The 20,102-nt window shown below is 48.0% G+C and overlaps 1 protein-coding gene across 3 annotated transcripts in view; it reads left to right on the top strand.

The window, feature by feature from the left end:
* LOC135901293 (RRP12-like protein) overlaps positions 1 to 20,102 on the top strand; it is a 156,475-nt gene that overhangs the window by 44,979 nt on the left and 91,394 nt on the right. For all 3 annotated transcript variants that reach the window (XM_065431040.1, XM_065431031.1, XM_065431055.1), the window contains exon 2: positions 16,156 to 16,209. In XM_065431040.1, the coding sequence (XP_065287112.1) occupies positions 16,156 to 16,209 (54 nt within the window). The remainder of the gene's footprint in view (positions 1 to 16,155; positions 16,210 to 20,102) is intronic.

Raw genomic sequence — 20,102 nt, forward strand, 5'->3', positions numbered from 1 at the left:
GCTTAATTAATAGCCACCCTTCGGTAATTAACGCCTTCGACGGGACCGGTCAGGATGGGTCGCAGTCCCGTGGGAGCACCCACCCTCCCTTCGGGTGATCTAATGCCTACGCCCATTAAACAAGGAGCGCGGAGGAAAATGAACGCAGCCACGGCTTTCGCCGAGTAAAGAACATGCCGAATTTCGACGCACTCGAGCGGAGAGCGATGCCAGTGATGAAAACATGATTGCACGGCACACATCACCTCCTCCACTCCACGCTTGCTTTAAATTGTATGGTTGCGGGTAATTATAGTTTCGGAGACAGCGTCCGCTCCTTGACAGAGGAGCTTTTAGTCGGACTTATAGCTGGAAGGTGGACGCATAAGCTCATGTGTCAAACTTTTTTCCTTTATTTTACCTGTTTAAAAAATTGCTCCCTTAGTTCTTTCGTGAGCGTTACTTTCCTTTGATGATTTCTGCGCAGTAAGGCACCTCTATATCCTATTCCTCGAACCTTGCGGAGTGTGTGGTGATGAATATGCATAAGCTCCCTCCTTCGGCGACCTTTACTTAACCTTCTAATGGGCACCGCCTGCATAGCACCGCGAACGTCGCACCTATCGGAGGAGTGGGTACGTCTCATTTGCGTAAAAACTTCCGGCTCCTACGCCACCAGATCGAGTGCGCGCATATATAACAAAAGAAGCAATTGCCCTAACAGTCTTTATAGAGAGTCCTTTAGACACGAAGGGGTCGATTTCACTCAGATCTGGAGGAATTTCCTAAGTACCGGGTGCATTCGATCCGATATCGCCGCTGGTGCGTGTCCTCCCCGACGAGAGGGAGTCCCGACGCGGGACTTTCCTCTGTACGGCTCTGCCAGCTTCATGCCCGCTTTGTTTGATGGCCGAACGAGTGTGCGTCACCACGGCTCAATGGCCTCTTCCGGAATACGAAGAGCAAACGGAGGCATCTGCGTATGAGGGCGAAACTGAACTTGTCCTGTTTGTCGCGGCTGCTGGGAGCCGCCTGTGAATCAGCGGGTTTTTCCCGGACTTCTCCGTTGCGCCACGCTGCACTGCTGGGCAGCCGATTCAAGGATGCTTTTTTTTTTTTTGCGAAAGACGAGCGAGACGGCGTCGGGATCGATCCCGCGAGCCTCCCTTTCTCCCTGAAGGGATGCCGCCTCCCGGTCTTCGGTCACTCTCCCTCTGCCGTCGCTGGAGAAGAGTCGCCGATGCCCTCGTTTTCCGAGTGGGCCAGCTGCAACTTTTCCCCGGCACGGATTAAGTGGTGGTACGCAGGGATCGCCTCCTCCTTCATGCGCAGCGTGCGACTGCAAAACCGGACACGCAGGGCAGTGGGGAGTTCTTGCTGCTGGTAGTGTGCTCGGGCATCTGTTGTCGTGTGTCGGTGAAAGCGAAACACTCAGGCACCCTTTGCACTACAAAGAGTAAATGAGATGTGGTGCCGAGGAGAGACTGGTACACAGGGGTGGATGCGGTAAACTGTCGCGCGCAGCTTGGATCCTTTAAGCGCCGCCACCGATGGAGGCTTCGCCGTGCCATAAACAACACGGAGGAAGAGAGGAGCGCATCACCGCTGTCCGTTCTTTCTACTGCCGCTATAGTATTTTGTCTTACGCCAGCAGCTTACTTATTAAGAGGACGATTTAGGGGGAATCGTTTGATAGCGCAAATTGTAACTGCGCACTTCTCCGAAATCTCGAGGAGCTTAGCAAACGCTCCCTACATTTTCCTCCGTTCTATTGTGCCGCGCCCTTGTCAGATTGCCTTTAGGGTTTCAGGGGAGAATGGCTCAACTCCGGTTCCCTTGTGTGTAGCTTCTCGGTGAAACACTGATAAAGGAAAAACCCATCGTGCCGCTGGGATTCGACAACTGGATTCAAACAAAGGTGCTAAAAGGAACTGTCTGGGTATGAGAGCACCTATATTTAGGGTAACAGGCGTTGCCAGCCTGCGGAGAAGGAACAAAACGCGGGGCAAAGGTTAGAGAAGCTGAATACCACAAAGCGCAGAAGCAGTTTGGGTCTTGTCACGAACGGAAATAAGATTGCAAATCTTCAATTGCTATTCTGCTGGACACTTGGTAATATTGACACGTATATGCAGTGCAATGGCTGACGCATTGTCGGGGGAGGGTGGGTGGGGGGGGAGCAAACAGTGCGTGAACGAGCCCGAGAACGCGCGCAAACACACAACTACGTTTGTTGGTCTTTATGGTCCTCTTCTGCACTATTGACACTTTCTATCAGGTAGCGCACACTAACTGTTTTCGAAAGCAAAACAACTGCTTTGCTTTCAAGAACTTCTAAGGTGCGCTATACCTGCTTGCTTGTAATGAATTCTGGGGTTTTACGTGCCAAAACCACGGTATAATTATGAAGCACACCGTAGTGTGGGACTCCGGATTAATTTTGGCCACCAGGGGATCTTTAATGTGCCCCCAATGCGTGGAACACGGGTGTTTTTGCATTTCGCCCACATCGAAATGCGGCCACCGCGGCCGGGATTCACAGTCTTAAAAACAATACGCGCGCGCAATTAAACCTGTGTCTATTTACGTAGGGGGAGAGGGGAGGGGCGTGCGCGTATGTGCGTTGTCCAACCATATGCGCTATTCGCATGTTTTTTTTTTTTTCATTAGCGACCTTTTTTCTGTTTCTTAATGTACATGGAGACGGAATGACAGAATATACTGAAATACTTCAATGGGGCCTAAAGGGGCCCCGAAATATCAAATTTTAGGGTAAGAAAACACAGTGCAGCTTAGGCTATCTATTCTGCATTTCCTAGAAATGGCTCCTAGACCTGCCTTTGCTCTACGCGGCACTGTAGACTACGTTTATTTCTCCTGTGCAGTAATAAATGTACATTTATATACACTTAGTAGAAGTGTTTCCTTGAAAGCGGTTTATTCCATCTGACGTGACTGCCGCTTCCTGGTTTTCTTACTGCGCACTTTATGTACCGATTTCTCTACAAGTATTCTAATCCACTACCCGTTTTTCCATGTCTGGTGGTCGAGTTTTCTCCGTGCTCGAGCTTCGCAAGAACTTAACGGCGGCGGCAAAAACGGCTTGACGTTCTCGCAGTTGCGTTGGCTCGTGTGTGCTAGAGATAGCGCACGCTCCTATTTCGAGCCAAACCTGGCTCGCGTTCGATGCCGCATTGGTCCACCATGAGCTTCCCCTCTCAAGGTGGTAACAGCGAGCTCTCATTGATGAGCGACGGCGCTGAATTCATCGCGTGCAAGTTTCTCTGGATGGCTGGTGACACGCGCTCGGAAAACTGGCGGCCTTGGCGCCTCTTGGGCATTAGCATGCCTTCGGTTTCTTCATGGCGGCGAGCACGGGCCCCAACGTACGTCGCACGCTGCAGTGGATGAAATATGCAGGCACTTGTTTACCCATGCAGAGGACCATTTGCGGGGCCTCCAGGGAATGGCGCGCGTTCACCTGCCCGGCGGAATCGAAGGCTGTAGTCGTACACACGCGCGCATGAGAAACGTGCGTATATGGGGTAAGGGACGACGCCTGCGTTATGTAGGGGTGCAGTTACGCGCCTGGAACGGCGCGTCTAGTTGGCTCAAATTCCTGTGTCGCGGATATCCCTCCGTATACGTGGCAAACACCAAGTACGGTTACCCGATTTCGACACGGGCCTGTACCGGGCGCTTTCTTTTACCGCACGTCAACGCAGGAGCGGCGTCGGGGGTTCGGCGAGTGGAATACGGGTGAAAACGCGGCTCCGTTCTTTGACTTATGCTTCGTGTGTAAATAGCGACGGATCAACGTGCAGGGGGGTCCCAAATGGCGCGTCTAATTCGAAAGCTGCCCGTCGATACGGATGCGCCCGTTCGATGGATGATCTTGTCTATGGGTCGGAAAGGCGTAACCATGGGTTGTATACGACCGCTGTGGCTTATAAGCAGCAAAGCGAAGGTCGCGTACACGGTCCTCCTTTGGCGGGAAACGGCGGCCACACGGCATGTTGAACGCGTGCGCTAGGCTCCGGCGAGGCGTGTGGGCGGCACCGCTGTGACAGATTTAGGAGCCGAGACTCGAAGCGCTCGGGGTCTCGAGACAACGGGTTATAAGGTCGGCCGCGTCTTTTTATTATAAATATAAGAAAGGTTCGTGCAAGCACGAGCGGCCCTTGGTGACCTTCGATTTGGTTTCGCGCCTCTCTCTCTCTCTCTCGCGCGCGCTGCTGGTTTGGAGTCTCGTAAAACCACGTCAAGTTACGTTCCCGAGAGACGGAGCAACGTGCTTGCCTGTCAGCGCGCCTGCAGACAGCGCGTCGCGCTGAGGCCGCTTCGGTTCTCTTGTGCGCGGCGCGTCCTTCGCGGCAGCGCTGGCTTGAAGCGCTTATTTAAGCCTCTGGCCAGAAGGGTCCCGTTGTTTCTTGCCGCCAGCTAACAGGCGCGCGTGCTTTTGTCTAAACAAACGGGCCGGACGGCGCGCGATTTATGCGGCCCCCGCTGACCTCCAGTTTTGGCCCTCCCCCACCCGTGAGCGAGGGCGCACGCCGCGGGCTGTCGGTTCGCTCCCGACGCTTGTCCGTCCGCTCCCTTCTTTCCCGCAATTTGGCGCTCAAACGCCGAGAGGGCGCCTCAAATTTTCATCGTGAAGACTATGAGAACAAGCTGTTCCTAACAGCTGTCGGCTGCATGCACACCTAGGCGAGGTCTTAACCCTGTGTCAGCAAACCATGCGCCGAAACTTTCCACAATCGTGATTCGGGTCACCGTCAGCCCCAGATATATATACCAAAATGGTGTTGATGACGATGAGGCTAATAATGAAATCTGCTGTCCCTTAATTAGACGTGAAGCGGTGGTGGTGTCGGCACGTACGCCGTGCATATTTGCACTTATTACTCACGCATGTGTGAGAAAGCAGTATACTTGGGGGGAGGGAGGGGGAGAGCGCTTTCAATGTAGCGCTGACGTGTGCGTAGATTTTAGATATGCGCAGCTTCATTGGAATTCTCTGGCAGTCTAGTCGGTTCGGCGTTTATGTAGTTTAATTTGAACGTCACACCTACTTTCTAACATATCTTTAGGGGTTCTCCTGGCGATACAAGCAGTCACAGATAGGTTTAGTAGATGCGTGGAGGCCCGTACACGCGATAGCTTACAAACCAGCCTAACAAAATTTGTGCGTGCGCGCGTGGGTGTGTGTGTGTGCGGAAGAGATTCATAACAGAATATTTGACATTAAGAAATTAGCACTGCATTACAACGCATAGCATCGACGGCAGAAAAACAGAAAAAAAATTATTTCTGTACCTAACTCAGATTGGCACAACAACATATAAGCAAAATGCGCACGCTATCGACTTGGCGTAAGCGTTTCCTTTAGCAAAAGCTGTTGGCGTTAACGCATTGTTTTGTCATAATTATGTAAAAAGAACGACAAAATGCGCCAATAGTGCGACGTCGTGGGTTCAACCATTGATCACTGCCACGTGTCCGGGAACAACTTTTCATATCTAGTGAGTCCTGATAAGTTCTATGGTGACATTTTCTTACGCGCACTATAAAATAAGGGTAAAACAAACAAAATTCAGATAATTTTGTTGTCGTATGGTACTTATACGGAGCTGTGTAAGATCATTCTTCTTGTGATCTAATGCATTGCTTCAGCGCGCCCATAAATTCATTTGGACAGCGCATTGGTATAGCATGGAGTGCCGTCACGCGAACGCGCCCTGTGGCTGCCAGCTACTGAAAAGCCTGCGTTTTATTAATGCTAAGTTATTTCGTTTCAATCTGCTCAGTTCTGCTCTTCAACCTCTTGCAAAAAAAAAAAAAACAACTCGGCGTGGTTGTGCGATGAAAACACGCCGCTCTTATACGTGCCACCGGGATACCTGGTATATGACATGCCGTGACGTGCAGCAAGTCTTTTCAATCCAACAACTTCGGCAATTCAGCAATTTTGTCCAACGGCTGGTTATGCCCAATGTATACATTAAATAGACGAGTCACTGATAGAATGAATTAGCGAGGGAACAAGCTGCAAATAGAAAAAGATGCCACTCGCTCGAAAGGCGCGCTGCAAGGACTGTATGTGTGAGGACTGTATGTGCAAGGACTGTATGTGCAAGGACTGTATGTGTGAATCTTCATATATATGAAGATTCTCTGCACGCAGAAGAAACTGTGGCAAAGGGAAGGGAGCCTTCTATACGGAGTAATTACTTCAGTCGCTTCAAAAGTGACGCGAATCCGTATCTATGGCCTGTTTTACAGAAACGTTGCGGTGTCGCCGTCTTTAGCTGTTAACGCTGCCGTTTTGCAACTCGAACAACCGTGTACTACCGTCGATTCGTATGCATAAAAATAATTCTACGGATCTGCTCGGTGCTTCACGAGCACGTTGATTTGACGTCCCTGTGCGCAAAATTGAGATCCTCGTGCAAGAGCCCAAGAGTCGGTAGTATTAACCGTCAGTCCACACGTAGACTCTTAAGCAGATTCAAGTGTGCTCGGAAAGCTTTCGCAAGAGTACAGCTATGTCCCTGTGAGTTGCTCGAATGTGATAAGAGAACGTTGCGTGCGTCTGTACTTAATGGTTGCGAAGTATTTTTCTGACGACTTTCTCACGTTATTAATTTAGAAAATAGATGATTTGAGACGAAATGACTTTTAATGAGCAAGCTTGATAGCAGTGGCGGACATCCGAATTAGTTCGATAATGGACAATACGTATGATAATTGACGAAATTTCGCTAAGAAACCTCATAGCTGTGTTTTGAAGGCATTTTATAATTGCCGAATTGAAGTCAATCAGGACTTAAAGCATTTTGCTGGAAACTGTGCCTTACACCGATTTCGAGAAACAAGTATATATACTAAAACTACTAGGGAACTGCATCGTTGTTTCAGTTAATGAGCTTCCGCTCTGTGAGAAAAATGCAGTATTCGGAAGACTCAACTGGAACGGCAAAGCACTGTGCTGGGAAATACGTTTTATGACGAAAGGTTACGCTTTGAGTACTGGCTGACTACGAGTTTTACGACATGCCCCAAAATTAAATAATTAAAGGTTAATTAGTGAATGCTTTTTAATTAATAACCGTATTGGCAATTATCACTCACATTCTGAACACTCCGATGTCCACCACTGCTGTTAAGCTTGGTCAGCAGAAAGATATTTTATCTCGTACCTCATATTTTTATTAAAATGATCTGAGACAGTCATCGCAGAAATGCTAAAAAATGGTTCGTTGTTACTTTGGATGGTACACGGGACCTCTTCGCTGTTGTTTTGTAAGTTCTTGTAAATGCTACGCAGCAATGCTCAGAACCCAATAAAATATCATATTTAAACTTGCGTTGTCTCTACGTAAGAAAACAAGTTATTGCTGTACTTCGGGAAATAGCTAATCGTCGGCGTGATGTTTTCAAGCTCACCTGTAGAAAGGGTCAGTACTCAACTAAACGACGCAGAATAAATCTTTACTGTCGAAACAATACGTCCCTGAAACGTAAATCATAAAGGCGCTCGTTAGGCGGCGGACGACGGTTTGCTCAATTGTCAGAGCATGGGTTTGTTCTTAGCGCCCAGAACAGGGCGGGTTCCTGGTGAAGTACAGCTTGGGATCTCCGTGCAAAGCGCGTTTTCGTGTCCCGACTATCCTGATCACTTGTAGCACTTCTGCAACTCTGAAAGACAGTCGTCCTGCATCCCCTTTTTCTTAGCAGAAGGGGAAAGTACAGACTGAAGCAGAAGTAAACAAGTCGAACGAGAACCAAGTCTTATTACGTTCTCTCGGGCCCTGGACGAGGTCAGAGGGGCATAATGGCGGTCCAACTGTTTTTCGGTTGCCCTTCGAATTACGTCGTTCACTGCGGCATATCATGCCCCATGAGCTTTTGCCACGTGACGAATCGGCGCGGATACGAGCCTTGGCACGGAAGATCGATGAGGCTCAGGGCGTCTTCCTGTCTTGACAATTGCCAAACCGTCCACGCTGGGAAACCTCGGAAGTGGTGGCGCAATGCAGCAGTTGCACTCTCGGTTGAGGCTATACGGCTCCAATCTCGATAAGGGGCTCGCATTCCGTCGCTGGCTTCTTACACCTACACACAATAGCGTGGAACTCGATGAGCACGCCACCCTCTTGCATCTTTGCTTTTGTTTAATCGTTAGCATTAGGAGTGTCAGGGTGGGGAAAAAGAACACGTGCGCGGGTGTCTATAGTGCGGGAAGCCGGTCACGTGGTAGAGGTAGAGATGGGATTGGAGAGCTTAGAAGAGCGTGTGTGTATATATATATATATATATATATATATATATATATATATATATATATATATATATATATATATATATATATATATATATATATATATATATATATATATAATGTTCGGAGAGGCGGACGTTACTTGCATGAACAATCGAGACGCAATAGAAACCACTAATTAACTCCTTAATTAATTACTTTACGGCACATATTGTAGCCGGTGAGTTTGGAAGGCGTATGCACTTGGAATTAATTTCCAGAATGACGCCTGTTTGGACATGTACGCCATCGAACTCGCCGTAAGAAATGCACTGTTGTTCCACTTACTTTCTTTAACAAAACGCCCTTTTATGCGCTGAGTCGCAAAAAAGTAACTCGTACACGCATGTATTTCGTCCCACACTTTGGGAAATATCTAGAAACTAGTGTCACCCTGGATATTCGTTTCAAGTGGGTACGTCTAGCAAGCTCACCGGCTAGGATTCGTAAATTGCAATATGTGCCGCAATGTAACTAATTAAGAAGTTCCTTAGGGAATTATTGTTAATTAGTTGAATAGGTGTTTCCATGTCTCGAGCTAGTAATATCCGCCTCTTCGAATAATCATAGGACAAGAATTATGCTATATGCTACAGGTGATATATAATATTCCGGAAAACTTAACTTGATCACCCCGTGTACGTATATATTATACAGACGATGATCTGCTCCGAACCGCCGTCAGTTGCACTTCGCTCTTCGGAGAGTCAGGACGTGTGTCGAGCGATCTCTTGGACAACACTTTGCAGTGTGGGGAACGCGGTTTAATTAATGGATCCGGGAACTCAAGGAGGTGCGACGTAATGCTAACGCATTTCTCTCGCATTTACCAGTAAATCTCCACTAAATTTTTCATTTAGATGCCCCGCGAGAATGTGCAAATTGGCTTCTCTTCTCCAGTCCATCACTGCATGGGCGGTCCTTGATGCGGCATGCAATACAAGTGCAAGCGTAGCTTGGGTCGTGCCGTATACTGTGTGCGTCGAATAGGAAAAGCCAAACTTTCTCTAGAAAGTGCAATCGAGATCAGGACGTCTTTATTTTTCGGCAACACATTGCTAGCGGCAGCGGCCGGAACTAAATACGTGATAATCATTAATTAACTAATTAATATTCGTGAATGACATGTTGGTGTGTATTTACTTTGGGGCACATTTTGCAATTTGTACATTGAAGCCATTCAGTGCTCAAGGAGTAAAAATGTCCTGTGCGTGCGCTTTTTTTTTTTAAGCTATACACGGCCCAGCGCGCGTACTCCGGCCGGTTCGCGCCACGCGCGGTGTCGCTGCTTCAGAATTATGCAGCTTGCAAGTATATAGACGGAATATGTAAGGCCACCGCATAATGCATTGTTTTGAGCGAGTCGATCCAGGCGAACGCTAGCATTAATGCAACGTGGAGTTTTATAAAAGGATATCGCTACAAGTGAAACCTCTTTCCTCCTCAGTTCAGTTACGATTATTGTGATTAAGGGAATGCTGGCGAAACGCAACTTCTATTTGATTTTCGTGCCGTCTTCGTATTTCCTTCCGTTTCAACAAACGAGAGAAGACTTACACTCCGCGCTCCTCGGAATCGGTCGTTAAATCCGTAGGCGAAGCTTAACGCAAAAGGCGCGTGATGCAAGGTCGGTTAAATAATAGCCCGAACGACCCTGGAACGCGGTTGCGTTCTTGCCGCCCCACTTTAGTCACAATGCAGGCCCTCTGCACGAGAGTTGCGCGGATGCTATACCATTACCTAAATTGTCCCTGCCTGTGACTTTGCTCATTGGGAGCACATACACGCACAGTATACGCGCAACTGCGCTGCAAATATGTTAGCCTCAGCTGGTCGCATTGTACAGTGGCGGTGAATCGACGGCCTCTGCAGATGCCAAGCACGGCGAAGGACACCAGCGACTTAGCTTTATCGCTTTGCAGACTCCACGGACTCCATTTTGTATTCCCTATAGGATTGGAACAGACTGCTGCTGCTACATTTTACGTTTTTGTTAGAAGAGAACAGAAGTTCAGCGTCGTGAGCAGGCAGGAATAGATGCCCGTTGAGGCTCTCAAAGGAACAAGCAGCAAAATTTTGCACACACCGCAGTCCGCAGAAATCTCTTGAGAGAGATTATACCATGGAAATTTAGTCCGGATCCCCGATACGTTGATAGAATGGTTCGCGAGAATGGGTCGCTGTCGAATCGTGCTATCGGACGAGATAGCAGCGCAAGAAGTGCCCGACGACGCAGTTCTTATGAACGAAAAAAAACTTTGCGAGTCAGACCCCTCATTACGCCTGTAAGAGCAGTGCGCTCGATGGAAAAACCGCGCAATGCTGGGCGCTGTCGAGGGATATACGGTGTTCGTCCCACTTCGGTGAGCGTGAGCAAAACACGAGTCTGGCCTGACAGACGGTGAGCCTAGCGCAACAGAACGCATGATTTTACCTCTCGTTGTAGTTTGCACAAATCATTGCATGAAAATAAATACCGAAGAAGTATGTATATGCGTATGGCACCACGATTGCGCCAATACAAGAACTCGGTGAGCAATCACCTCGGTGCAAGAAATAAGAAAAGAAAGTAAGGCGAGAGGTGTGTTAAAAAATTAACTTATGGGGTTTTACGTGCCAAAACCACTTTCCGATTATGAGGCACGCCGTAGTGAAGGACTCCGGAAATTTCGACCACCTGGGGTTCTTTAAGGTGCACCTAAATCTAAGTACACGGGAGTCTTCGCATTTCGCCCCCATCGAAATGCGGCCGCCGTGGCCGGGATTCGATCCCGCGACATCGTGCGCAGCAGCCCAACACCATAGCCATTGAGCAGCCACGACGGGTAGAGGTGTGTTCGACGACGAGGGTTGGGAGCTGCGAGGCGCATAACACAAATTCTGGTCGTGTCACTGGTGGCTGTGGTGGCTTTCGAAGCGAACCTGTTCATGATCTCGTCAAAAGTACAAATCTCCGTCGCATTTCAATGACGTTAGCTCCAACACTCGTCTGCTCAAATTCCGGTTCACATGCCGTTTTCGGACGCGTAGAGTTTGCTGCAGCTCCGCGAACACGCACGAAGCCTCGGGTGAGTTGCATGAAATGGAATAAGCCGATTTCCGCAGCAGCGCTGCGGCTGTGGCTCTACTTTAGAGTTCTCGTCTATTCGTTGGGTGTGACCGTAATGTGAGAGTCGCTGACGACACTTCAAAGCGCCAGTATACGATAGTACTTCCAGCCTCGCCGGAAGTTGGAGGCGTGGCTTCAGCCGCAGCGCGTGTAAACTGTAAACAGACCTGGCTGCACTTGCAAAACCAGTGGCGGGTGCTCTGTTCAGGCGCTCGGCGCGCTCGCGAGCGACTCCACGTGTTGTGCGACCACACACTCGCAGCATCGCCAGAGCACGTGGTGGCGCTCGCAGCGCGATGTCGGGCACGCGACGAGCATGAATCTCGGCGGCTGAGCTGGCGGCGTAAATCAGCTTCCCAAACCGATCCGCCCCGACGTAGGCGCCGCGTGTTAAAAGCGGCGGAAGGATGCGCTGGCGAAACGCGATGCCTGACGACGGGGTGTTGTGCTCCCTCGGACCGCGGCGGCGGCCCGGCGACCTCGGTTCTGCATCCGCCCAACGGGGCTCGCGAGGGAAGACCGCGAAACCAGCGTGCGGCCACCGTAAAACGTATACAGCATTCGCTCACGCGCCCGCGCCATTCCACTAACGCGACACGGACAACGATACAAGGGAGAGGCGCGTGCAAATCCTGTCGTACGAAAAGAATACGGCTCCTTTAGCACATGTTGTACAACACCACGCAGATAGTTTTCTATGCTGCTGGGTTCGTCGACTTGACACCGGGGATCATTTTCTGTCTTAGGTCACTAAGCAATGAAGGGGTGTTAACCAGTCAACCACGATTCGGTGCTTTCGTGTGCATTATGTGGGATGCGCCGAGAAATCCCCCCACTACGTGGGATTCGTCAAGACAGAAAAAAAAGTTAAGGATGCGGAGACTTTAGCCTGAAAAATGGAAATTATTTGCATGATTCATGCGATTCATTTATCACAACTTGAGTGCACTGATAAAAACTCTTATTGGGGCAGTATGTTCTAATGATTCTCAGTGCGTGACTTCGGCACGTTAAGCCACACACTCATAATCGGGCTTTTCAGTTTTCATTTTTCTTCATATTTTTTTTTTAACTCTTCCTCGTTGACTCACGCGTAACCCCGCACCCACTACGTCCGAGATCGGCCGCTCAGCAAGACGAGTGAGGGTGATAACGAAATAATTTAAGTCGAAGTAAAATTATTCTTGCAAAATAAGGCCCCTGATGTATGATCAAACTATCCCAAATTTGTGGTGTAACGAACAGTTCGTTTTGTAAGAAACTTCAATTTATCTACCTTTGTTTTGCTTATTGAGCCTGAGTGCGTCGATATACCATATTCACGCAGGCACATATGGAAATCATTTATGAGAGCATGCCTATAGCCCTCGAAATATTTGAGCATACCTTGTTACCACATGTAAGGAGACAACTGTCCTTTGTTCTAACTGATGGGCGTCTGCTCTTCCGAACGGCTACTATTAACTGACGGCTTTGTGAACATGGGTCGATTTGTCATATATCCTTATCGATTGGCCATATATATTTTAACTTTTGCGTGATGGTACCGTACATCCGGCGGGACGCCTCACAAGAGCGACAGACGGTGTGTATACGCAGGCTTAGCCCATCAGCGTCGACTGAAAATATCCCCGAAGGTGATCGACCCATAATCCGACCACATTGTTGTTTTCATTTCGTTGAGCAAAAGCAAAAATATAACTGAACCAATATACTTCCTTTCTACAATGCATTCCAAACGATCCTCTCGGATTTAGAAAATTGACATATTCATAGCGCGCATGTTTTAATGTCTAACGACGAGGGGCCAAATTCCCGAAGCTTTTAATTTGTAAGCGCTGTTTGCCATTAGTAGCCCGCCTTCTCAAATAATACGCCCGTCATCACGATTGGCTTGAATACGATCTCACTAGGGGTTCTGTAGGAACTTTTTTTTTGTTTTCTTTTAATACGGGCTAAGATATTTAACAAACAATTTCCTTATTGGACATATTATTATCGAAGGCGGCCAGCCAATGGCAAAAATCATTTTCGAGCGAAAAGCTTTGTGAATTTGGCCTATCATTATAGTAGGCAAAGAGAAGGAGGGTCGAATGCTAGCTCTGGCTTATTTCCAAATAGGCGAGTTTCGTCTTGCAAGCGATGCAGGGCGACATGAAGGGCATGGTATATGTTTCTCCAGCACGTTTTAGCAACGAGCCACAGGCAACGTTAGATTCCGCTGGATTCGGCCTTGGATACAAATTGGATAATTTTGGATCAAGAGGCTTATAATAGGATTAAGACAACCGCGTACACTCTAGTGTGTATGATGGCTTTGGTTTATGACAACCTCTTCTCGGGGGTATCCTGTATTATGATTACCGTTGACCTGATCAGCGCCGTAAAATCTTTATAGCTTAGCTGTCTATATGGTCGGCCCTTTATGTCCAAAAAATCTCTCTTGAAAATAGCTATTTGGATAATCTCCTTGGGCACCTTGGACGGGCGCTCGGGGCAACGCAGGAATACGTGGTAGCTCGTCAGTACTACCGGCGTGAAAATTGGGCTTGTCAAATATCTTAGATGGAAGTCGTGGTGGTCTAGCCAGATGTTTGCAGCGGATGCATCCAGCGCGACGCTTTTAGCCTGCAGACTTAGGTGTTCGTCAGCTCAGATGCGGCCCGTTTTCGCGAAAGAGAGATCAGACTCGGGTGCCTGTGTTTTTCTTACGAGGTCAGTGACTTCCAATCCGACAGACTATATATGTAGACCCTTAGTTAGGTCGCAAGACGCGCGGAGTCCGGACAGCGTGAATTGCGTCCGTGCACGCTGGTTGCTTTGTTCATATATAGCCAACTGCGTGTGAGTAGATAAATCACGGCACCACTCGGATCTTTAGCGATGTCATGGGAGAAAAAAAGGGAAAGACAGTTTCGAAAACTTTTACGAAACATTCTCAGCATGTTAACCCGCATGGATTATAAAATTTGCAAAACGAAAGACGGGTGTCGACGCCGCCTTGGAGTTTTAGCACCATCTCGCCGTGACGTCACGGATTTTGACGGCTCGGGCCTAGTTAAATGTTTATCGACAAAGACTTTGTATTCTAAGAAGGCCAAGTACTTAGCAAGGTTCAAGAACTTTTGCTGAGTGACAACAGCCTAAATGTTAGAAAAGACCATAACGTCACATTAACGTAGCAGTGCCAAGGTTCCGGTGCGAAATTCAAGTAATTGACCTTGACCTTCATTTCTTGTTCTAATAATTACCATATTGCCACGAAATTAACGAAAATAGTTTTGAAAGTGCACTTTACAAGTTTAAACTGATTTAGTGTACCCATATCGGTCCCATTTCGGGCGCGCGGAAGCGAGTACGTTGTCGAGTTCTTGCCGTGAATTAGAAGCCCCATACGATCAGCCTCCAAAAGCTACACATAGCCACTGTTTGAGCACTGCGGAGAAAAAAAAAACGAAAAGGAAAGAGGCAACAAAAAAAGAAATAAGTGCAGAGGGAGAGAGATATTTCGCACAGCAGTGCCAGTAGAGGGGAGCGGCCCTGGGCTGGACGGGAGCTCGAGGTTTAGATCGCGGCCGTGGCCATCGGTCTGCTCAAGGGAGTTCCTTTCAATCTGGGCTATTTGTACGTTTTGGCGGCGCGAGCTCGGAGAGGGGGGGCCAAAGACAGTTCTCTTCCCAGCCCAGTATTTACACAGATGTCTCCGAACCCTATAAGCCGCGGCTCCCGAAAAAAATAAAAGCCTGGGCGCTCTTAGCCAACTCACTGCTTTCTTTCGTCAATAGACAGCGTCTCGATCGGCGCAGCGCGTGCCCTCATGCCCCAGGCGAAAACATCGAGCTGCGGCTCTCTCAATGGGCTGTTGCGGACGCTTGTTTATGCTCGCCGCTGACGCAAGACGGTTACGGCCGGTCGGTCTGGACTGGGCACGTTATCACTCAGCTCGACGACTGCCTCGGGCTGCTGCTGGACATGCTGTGGGTGCAGGGACAACCCGCACCTCTCCCGTCGTGGCACTGTTATGCTTTCATCGAGCGTTGCACCCGGCAGTCGTCCTGGTCGTGCGCTTGTTCGTGTAAACTTTTCGTGTCATTTGCCCGTCCGAAATCCTGCTGCAGTAGTAGCACAGCTTACCGTCAGTCGGCCAACCAGTGATTCAGTCACAGCTTACCGTCAGCTGGCAACCAAGCAGTCAGACAGCCAAGCAGTCAAGCCATTTTTTCTTTTTCGAACTGGTCGTCTGGGACGAAGGAAACTTTCATTTGGAAGTGTTACCATTCGCTGGCCGCCTTCGCTAATACGTCCAACATCACCATTGGCTGGCTCCTGCTGTTATACATTATCAGATCTAGCGCGGGGGGAACTTTGTTGTTCATGCAGGTCCCACTTGGTTATACTTTCACTCGATGTGGGCCGGAGTGTTCTAGTATTTCAATATTCTGCGCTCCAGGTTTTGGGTCCCTCTATAAGGGTTTCCAGTAATTGGTCAGAGAGACGCAAATGCCGCCCATCTCATCGAGCAACATGTGGCGCATGAGCGTCTCGTGCGTGAAGCATTGTGCGCATGCCAATCAGGAGGCGCTGTCATGTATCAGAGTCCCTTAATTGACTGTCACGGCTTAACCAAATTGGAAAACGCCATTAACAATGAATCTCAGTTGCATCTGTACTTTTATTTTTGTCTCCTATGTAAAGTGGTAGGGGTTATAACAGTGCTCACTAATCGCTTCTTTTTTCTTCCTTACAGCCATCGAAGACGACGAGGTGTACCTAGTCGATACCGACGAGTATGCGTCGGGAGGTAAGCTTTCGCTACGCAAGGTTCTTTTGTTTAGTTCTCACAGTAGCGCTCCTCCACAAGACTCGTATTAATTCGTCAAAGCAAAGTGAAGAAGGAACTCCCATTGGAAGTGGCTGGAAACTGAAGCAGAGAACGCACTCGGGGGCTAGCTGAGAACAATGCCACTGCGCTAATAGATTACGTATGTGCTGCTTTCAATAGGTAATTTTCAATTCTAAGTTCCTTAACTTCTTCTGCAATGAATGTCGGCCACACTTGTCCGTATTAGTTTGCCATTTACGGCTGAAGCAGCGCACGGCGTAATACCTTTCAAGGGTCATAGCTATGACGACATATTTTGTCCGGCGCGGCCCTTCGGCTGTTGGTCTCTTTGGTGTAAAAGGAATGCGACGCGTCTAACAAGAGCGGCTCAACTTTTACGCGTTCGCTGCGGACAGCTGGATACAGACACATAAAAATATGTCCGTTATGGCGGCAATGATGCACCAGCAATCCAGACAGCCAAGAGAAACCGCGATTAACACCTTCGCGGCTGCTCGGCGATATGTCGTACTGATGCTCTTAGAACGTGGCCGCATATTCGATGCCCCACTGCGACGGCGTAGTTTCAGACCGAGGAGACGCGATCTAACCTAAACAAAAGAAAAGGTTTCATGAGCAATGTCAAAAGCACGGTGTGGATACAAGGTCGCCACCGATGACAAAAGGGGTTTGGTGCTCGGCGTAACCGATAGCAAACGCAGTGAATGGGTCGGAGTCGTGTGACCAAAACAAAGCGAGTTTATCAGTGAGTGAACGCTGTTTTTTTACAATTCAACATGCACTGTAGATAATAAGAAAGACAGCTACATGACGGTTGTGACATCATAGAGAGCCTACTAAACTAACGCGTTATACATTTGAACAACTGGTATCGATAAGCGGGAAATTACAATGCATCTGGTTATAGTTAGCGCATGAGAGTTCGGAACGAAGCAAGCGTGCGGTGACCGGGGGAGCAGCGACAGTCCATTCACCATGACGACGCATGAAGAGCGAGCTTCGAAGACGCAGCTTCCGGGCACGTGGGCGGTCTCGGTAGAACGCAGTGTCGACGGCTGGGGTCGCCAGCCGTCGGGGACCCCAGCTTGGTGGTGTTTCCCCCAAAGCAGTCTGACTGGGTCTGGCATCCCTTTTTAAGCTATCGTGGCCGACCGGGTAACGGCTTCGGCGGACGCACGGAGACACTCGCGACCACTGCCTCGGGGGCCGAGTAGGGCCAGACCGCAAGCACACACAAACGCACAACCAAAACAGCGAGCTGCACATACGCCAGTTCCAAGTTCTGCATGGCAGCCATGTTGAAGTCGAGAAAAAAAAATGACGGATAAACAAAACTTCTGGACACCAGCTTCGTTGCGGTGACTTTGAACAGGGGAAAAAAAAAAACAGAACTAAAACAACCGGCACGTAAGCTCACACTTTCGGCACGGTTTCCGGTCAATTTGAAGGCGAGAAAAAATACGGAGCCGAAGCCCCTGGTCAATGAAGCGCAGCAGTTGCTGAGATCTCACTTGAAATTGTTAATTAAATTAAATTCTGGGGTTTTACGTGCCAGAACCACGATCGTATAATGAGGAATCTCGTGGTGGGGGACTCCCGGGGATGGACATTTAGACTACCCGGGGTTTTTAAAAGATGCACTTAAACTTAATTAAGTACACGAGCGTGTCTGCATTTCGCCCCCAGCGAAATGCTGCCGCAGCGGCTAGCTGGTAGAACATGTGACCTCGAACCCAGCAGCGCGGTGTCATAGCCACGAGCTACCGCAGTGGGTGAATGTTCACCTTTATTGATTAGCCGTCTTCCGTCTGAAGTACCGCAAAAATGGTGAAAACGCCTTGAAAGCAATTAACGGTACTCACCCATATTATCCTGGAACTGTCGAGCACTGTTGGTTTCAACCTCCATCGACAACGACTCATCTGTTCGAACAACCCTTATAAAAATTAATTGCTATAGTCTTAAAAAACGGGTTTGCCCTCGACGAGTTGGTATTCTGGAGGCAAGTAGCGCGAGAAATAACACGACAGAAGACAGAGACTTGTGCACAGCGCTGTGCCCGTCGCTTCTTTCCGAGTATCGTGTAAACTGTCTTCAGACAAAATACTTCCAACGTGCTTACTTCCCTCAGTACATTTGGGGTCCGCAGACCTCAAAACCCGTTTGCAAAAAAACTCCGCAGACGACAAGCGAAGGAAAGTAGGTGATAAGTCCACAAGCTGTCTAGAGACATTCCATAGACTCGTATAGTGAATATCTATACAATTTCTAAATAAATTTGTGGCGGCTGTCTATGCTGATGGTCGCATGGTCGACTAACGCGTCTAGTATATTACTAACAATACAAGCACACACATATATATATATATATATATATATATATATATATATATATATATATATATATATGTACAAGAAGAAAGGGGGTTAACCGAGGGGCCCGATTTTTATTAGTCATATCATAAGAAGCCAACAAACACTGACACCAAGGACAACATAGGGAAAATTACTTGTGCTTAATAAATGAAATAAAGAAATTATAAAGTAATGGAAATTAAAGTGGATGAAAAAACAACTTGCCGCAGGTGGGAACCGATACCGCGGCGTCGTTTTCCCATCCACTTTCTTGGGTATTTATGTGTCCTAGTAGAACCCTGGGAGTGTTAGCCAGCGCCACCACTCACAGACCTTGGCGGCGGACGGGGAACGTCTTTTTTGCCGCAGGCGTCACGAGAACGTGATCTTTTAGGGTGAAGGCAACTGGTCAATAAACCCACATATGCTACCTGAAGGCATCAATGTTGCCGGATTCGAGACCCTCGTTAAGTAATGAACGAGAAGAAAGGGGGTTAACCGAGGGGCCAGATTTTTATTAGTCATATCATAAGAAGCCAACAAACACTGACCAACGGTCGTGGGACTACTCCCACCAAAGGTCGAGGGTTCGATGACTGTGGTCACGCCAATGCCAACGCTACACTTTCAGCCTCATGAGCCAGATAATGCTTTCGCATTAATAAGTAAATATCACCCGCCGTGGTTACTTAGTGGCTACAGTGCTGGGCTGCTAAGCAAGAGGTCGTGGGATCCAATTCCGACCATGGCGGCCGCATTTCGATGGGGGCGAAATGCGAAAACACCCGTGTATTTGGATTCAAGAGGAACCTTTAGCTCGGGCCCAACTCTGACGCGGCCTATTCAAGTACATGTAAAACGCAAAGAACGTTTTTCTGAGATAACCCCTGGACCGATTTTAATGAAAATTGTTGCATTTGAGAGAGAAATTTAAATTAAATTCTAGTGACTGTTGGAAGCGGAATTTCGATTTAGGGCTTGAGTTTTGTTAAAAAGGTTTTTAAATATTCGAGTTTCAAAAGAATAAAGCACACAGTTTACAAATTCATAGCTCTGCATCAAGAAAAGATATCGCGTTCGGTAAACGGCATCCATTAGATCATTCAAAGCGGACAAATTTAGTATGTCATTTTACATCTTAAGTGAATTTCTTGTGTTGTTTACAAGGGTTCTGCAAAAGCTGTATTTACATGTTATTAAATTTTTTTATATTCATGTGTAACATATCAATTTTGTCCGCTTCAGATGTGCTATTAAATGCAATTCACAGAATTGTATTATCATTTTTTGTTGTTGAGTTAGAGTTGTGAACTTGATAGTTTCGTATTTTGAAAGTTTTCGATTTTTGCCAATTTCTTATAAAAAAATTGACGACCTAGACTCAAAAATTCGAAACCAACAGTCACTATATTTTAAGCTCTTCTTCTAAATGCAACAAACTTCTTCAAATTTGGTGCAATAGTTGCCGAGAAAAACGAATTCTCCTTTTACATGTA

This window comes from Dermacentor albipictus, chromosome 1 (assembly GCF_038994185.2).
Source record: "Dermacentor albipictus isolate Rhodes 1998 colony chromosome 1, USDA_Dalb.pri_finalv2, whole genome shotgun sequence".
NCBI classification, from domain to species: Eukaryota; Metazoa; Arthropoda; class Arachnida; order Ixodida; family Ixodidae; genus Dermacentor; species Dermacentor albipictus.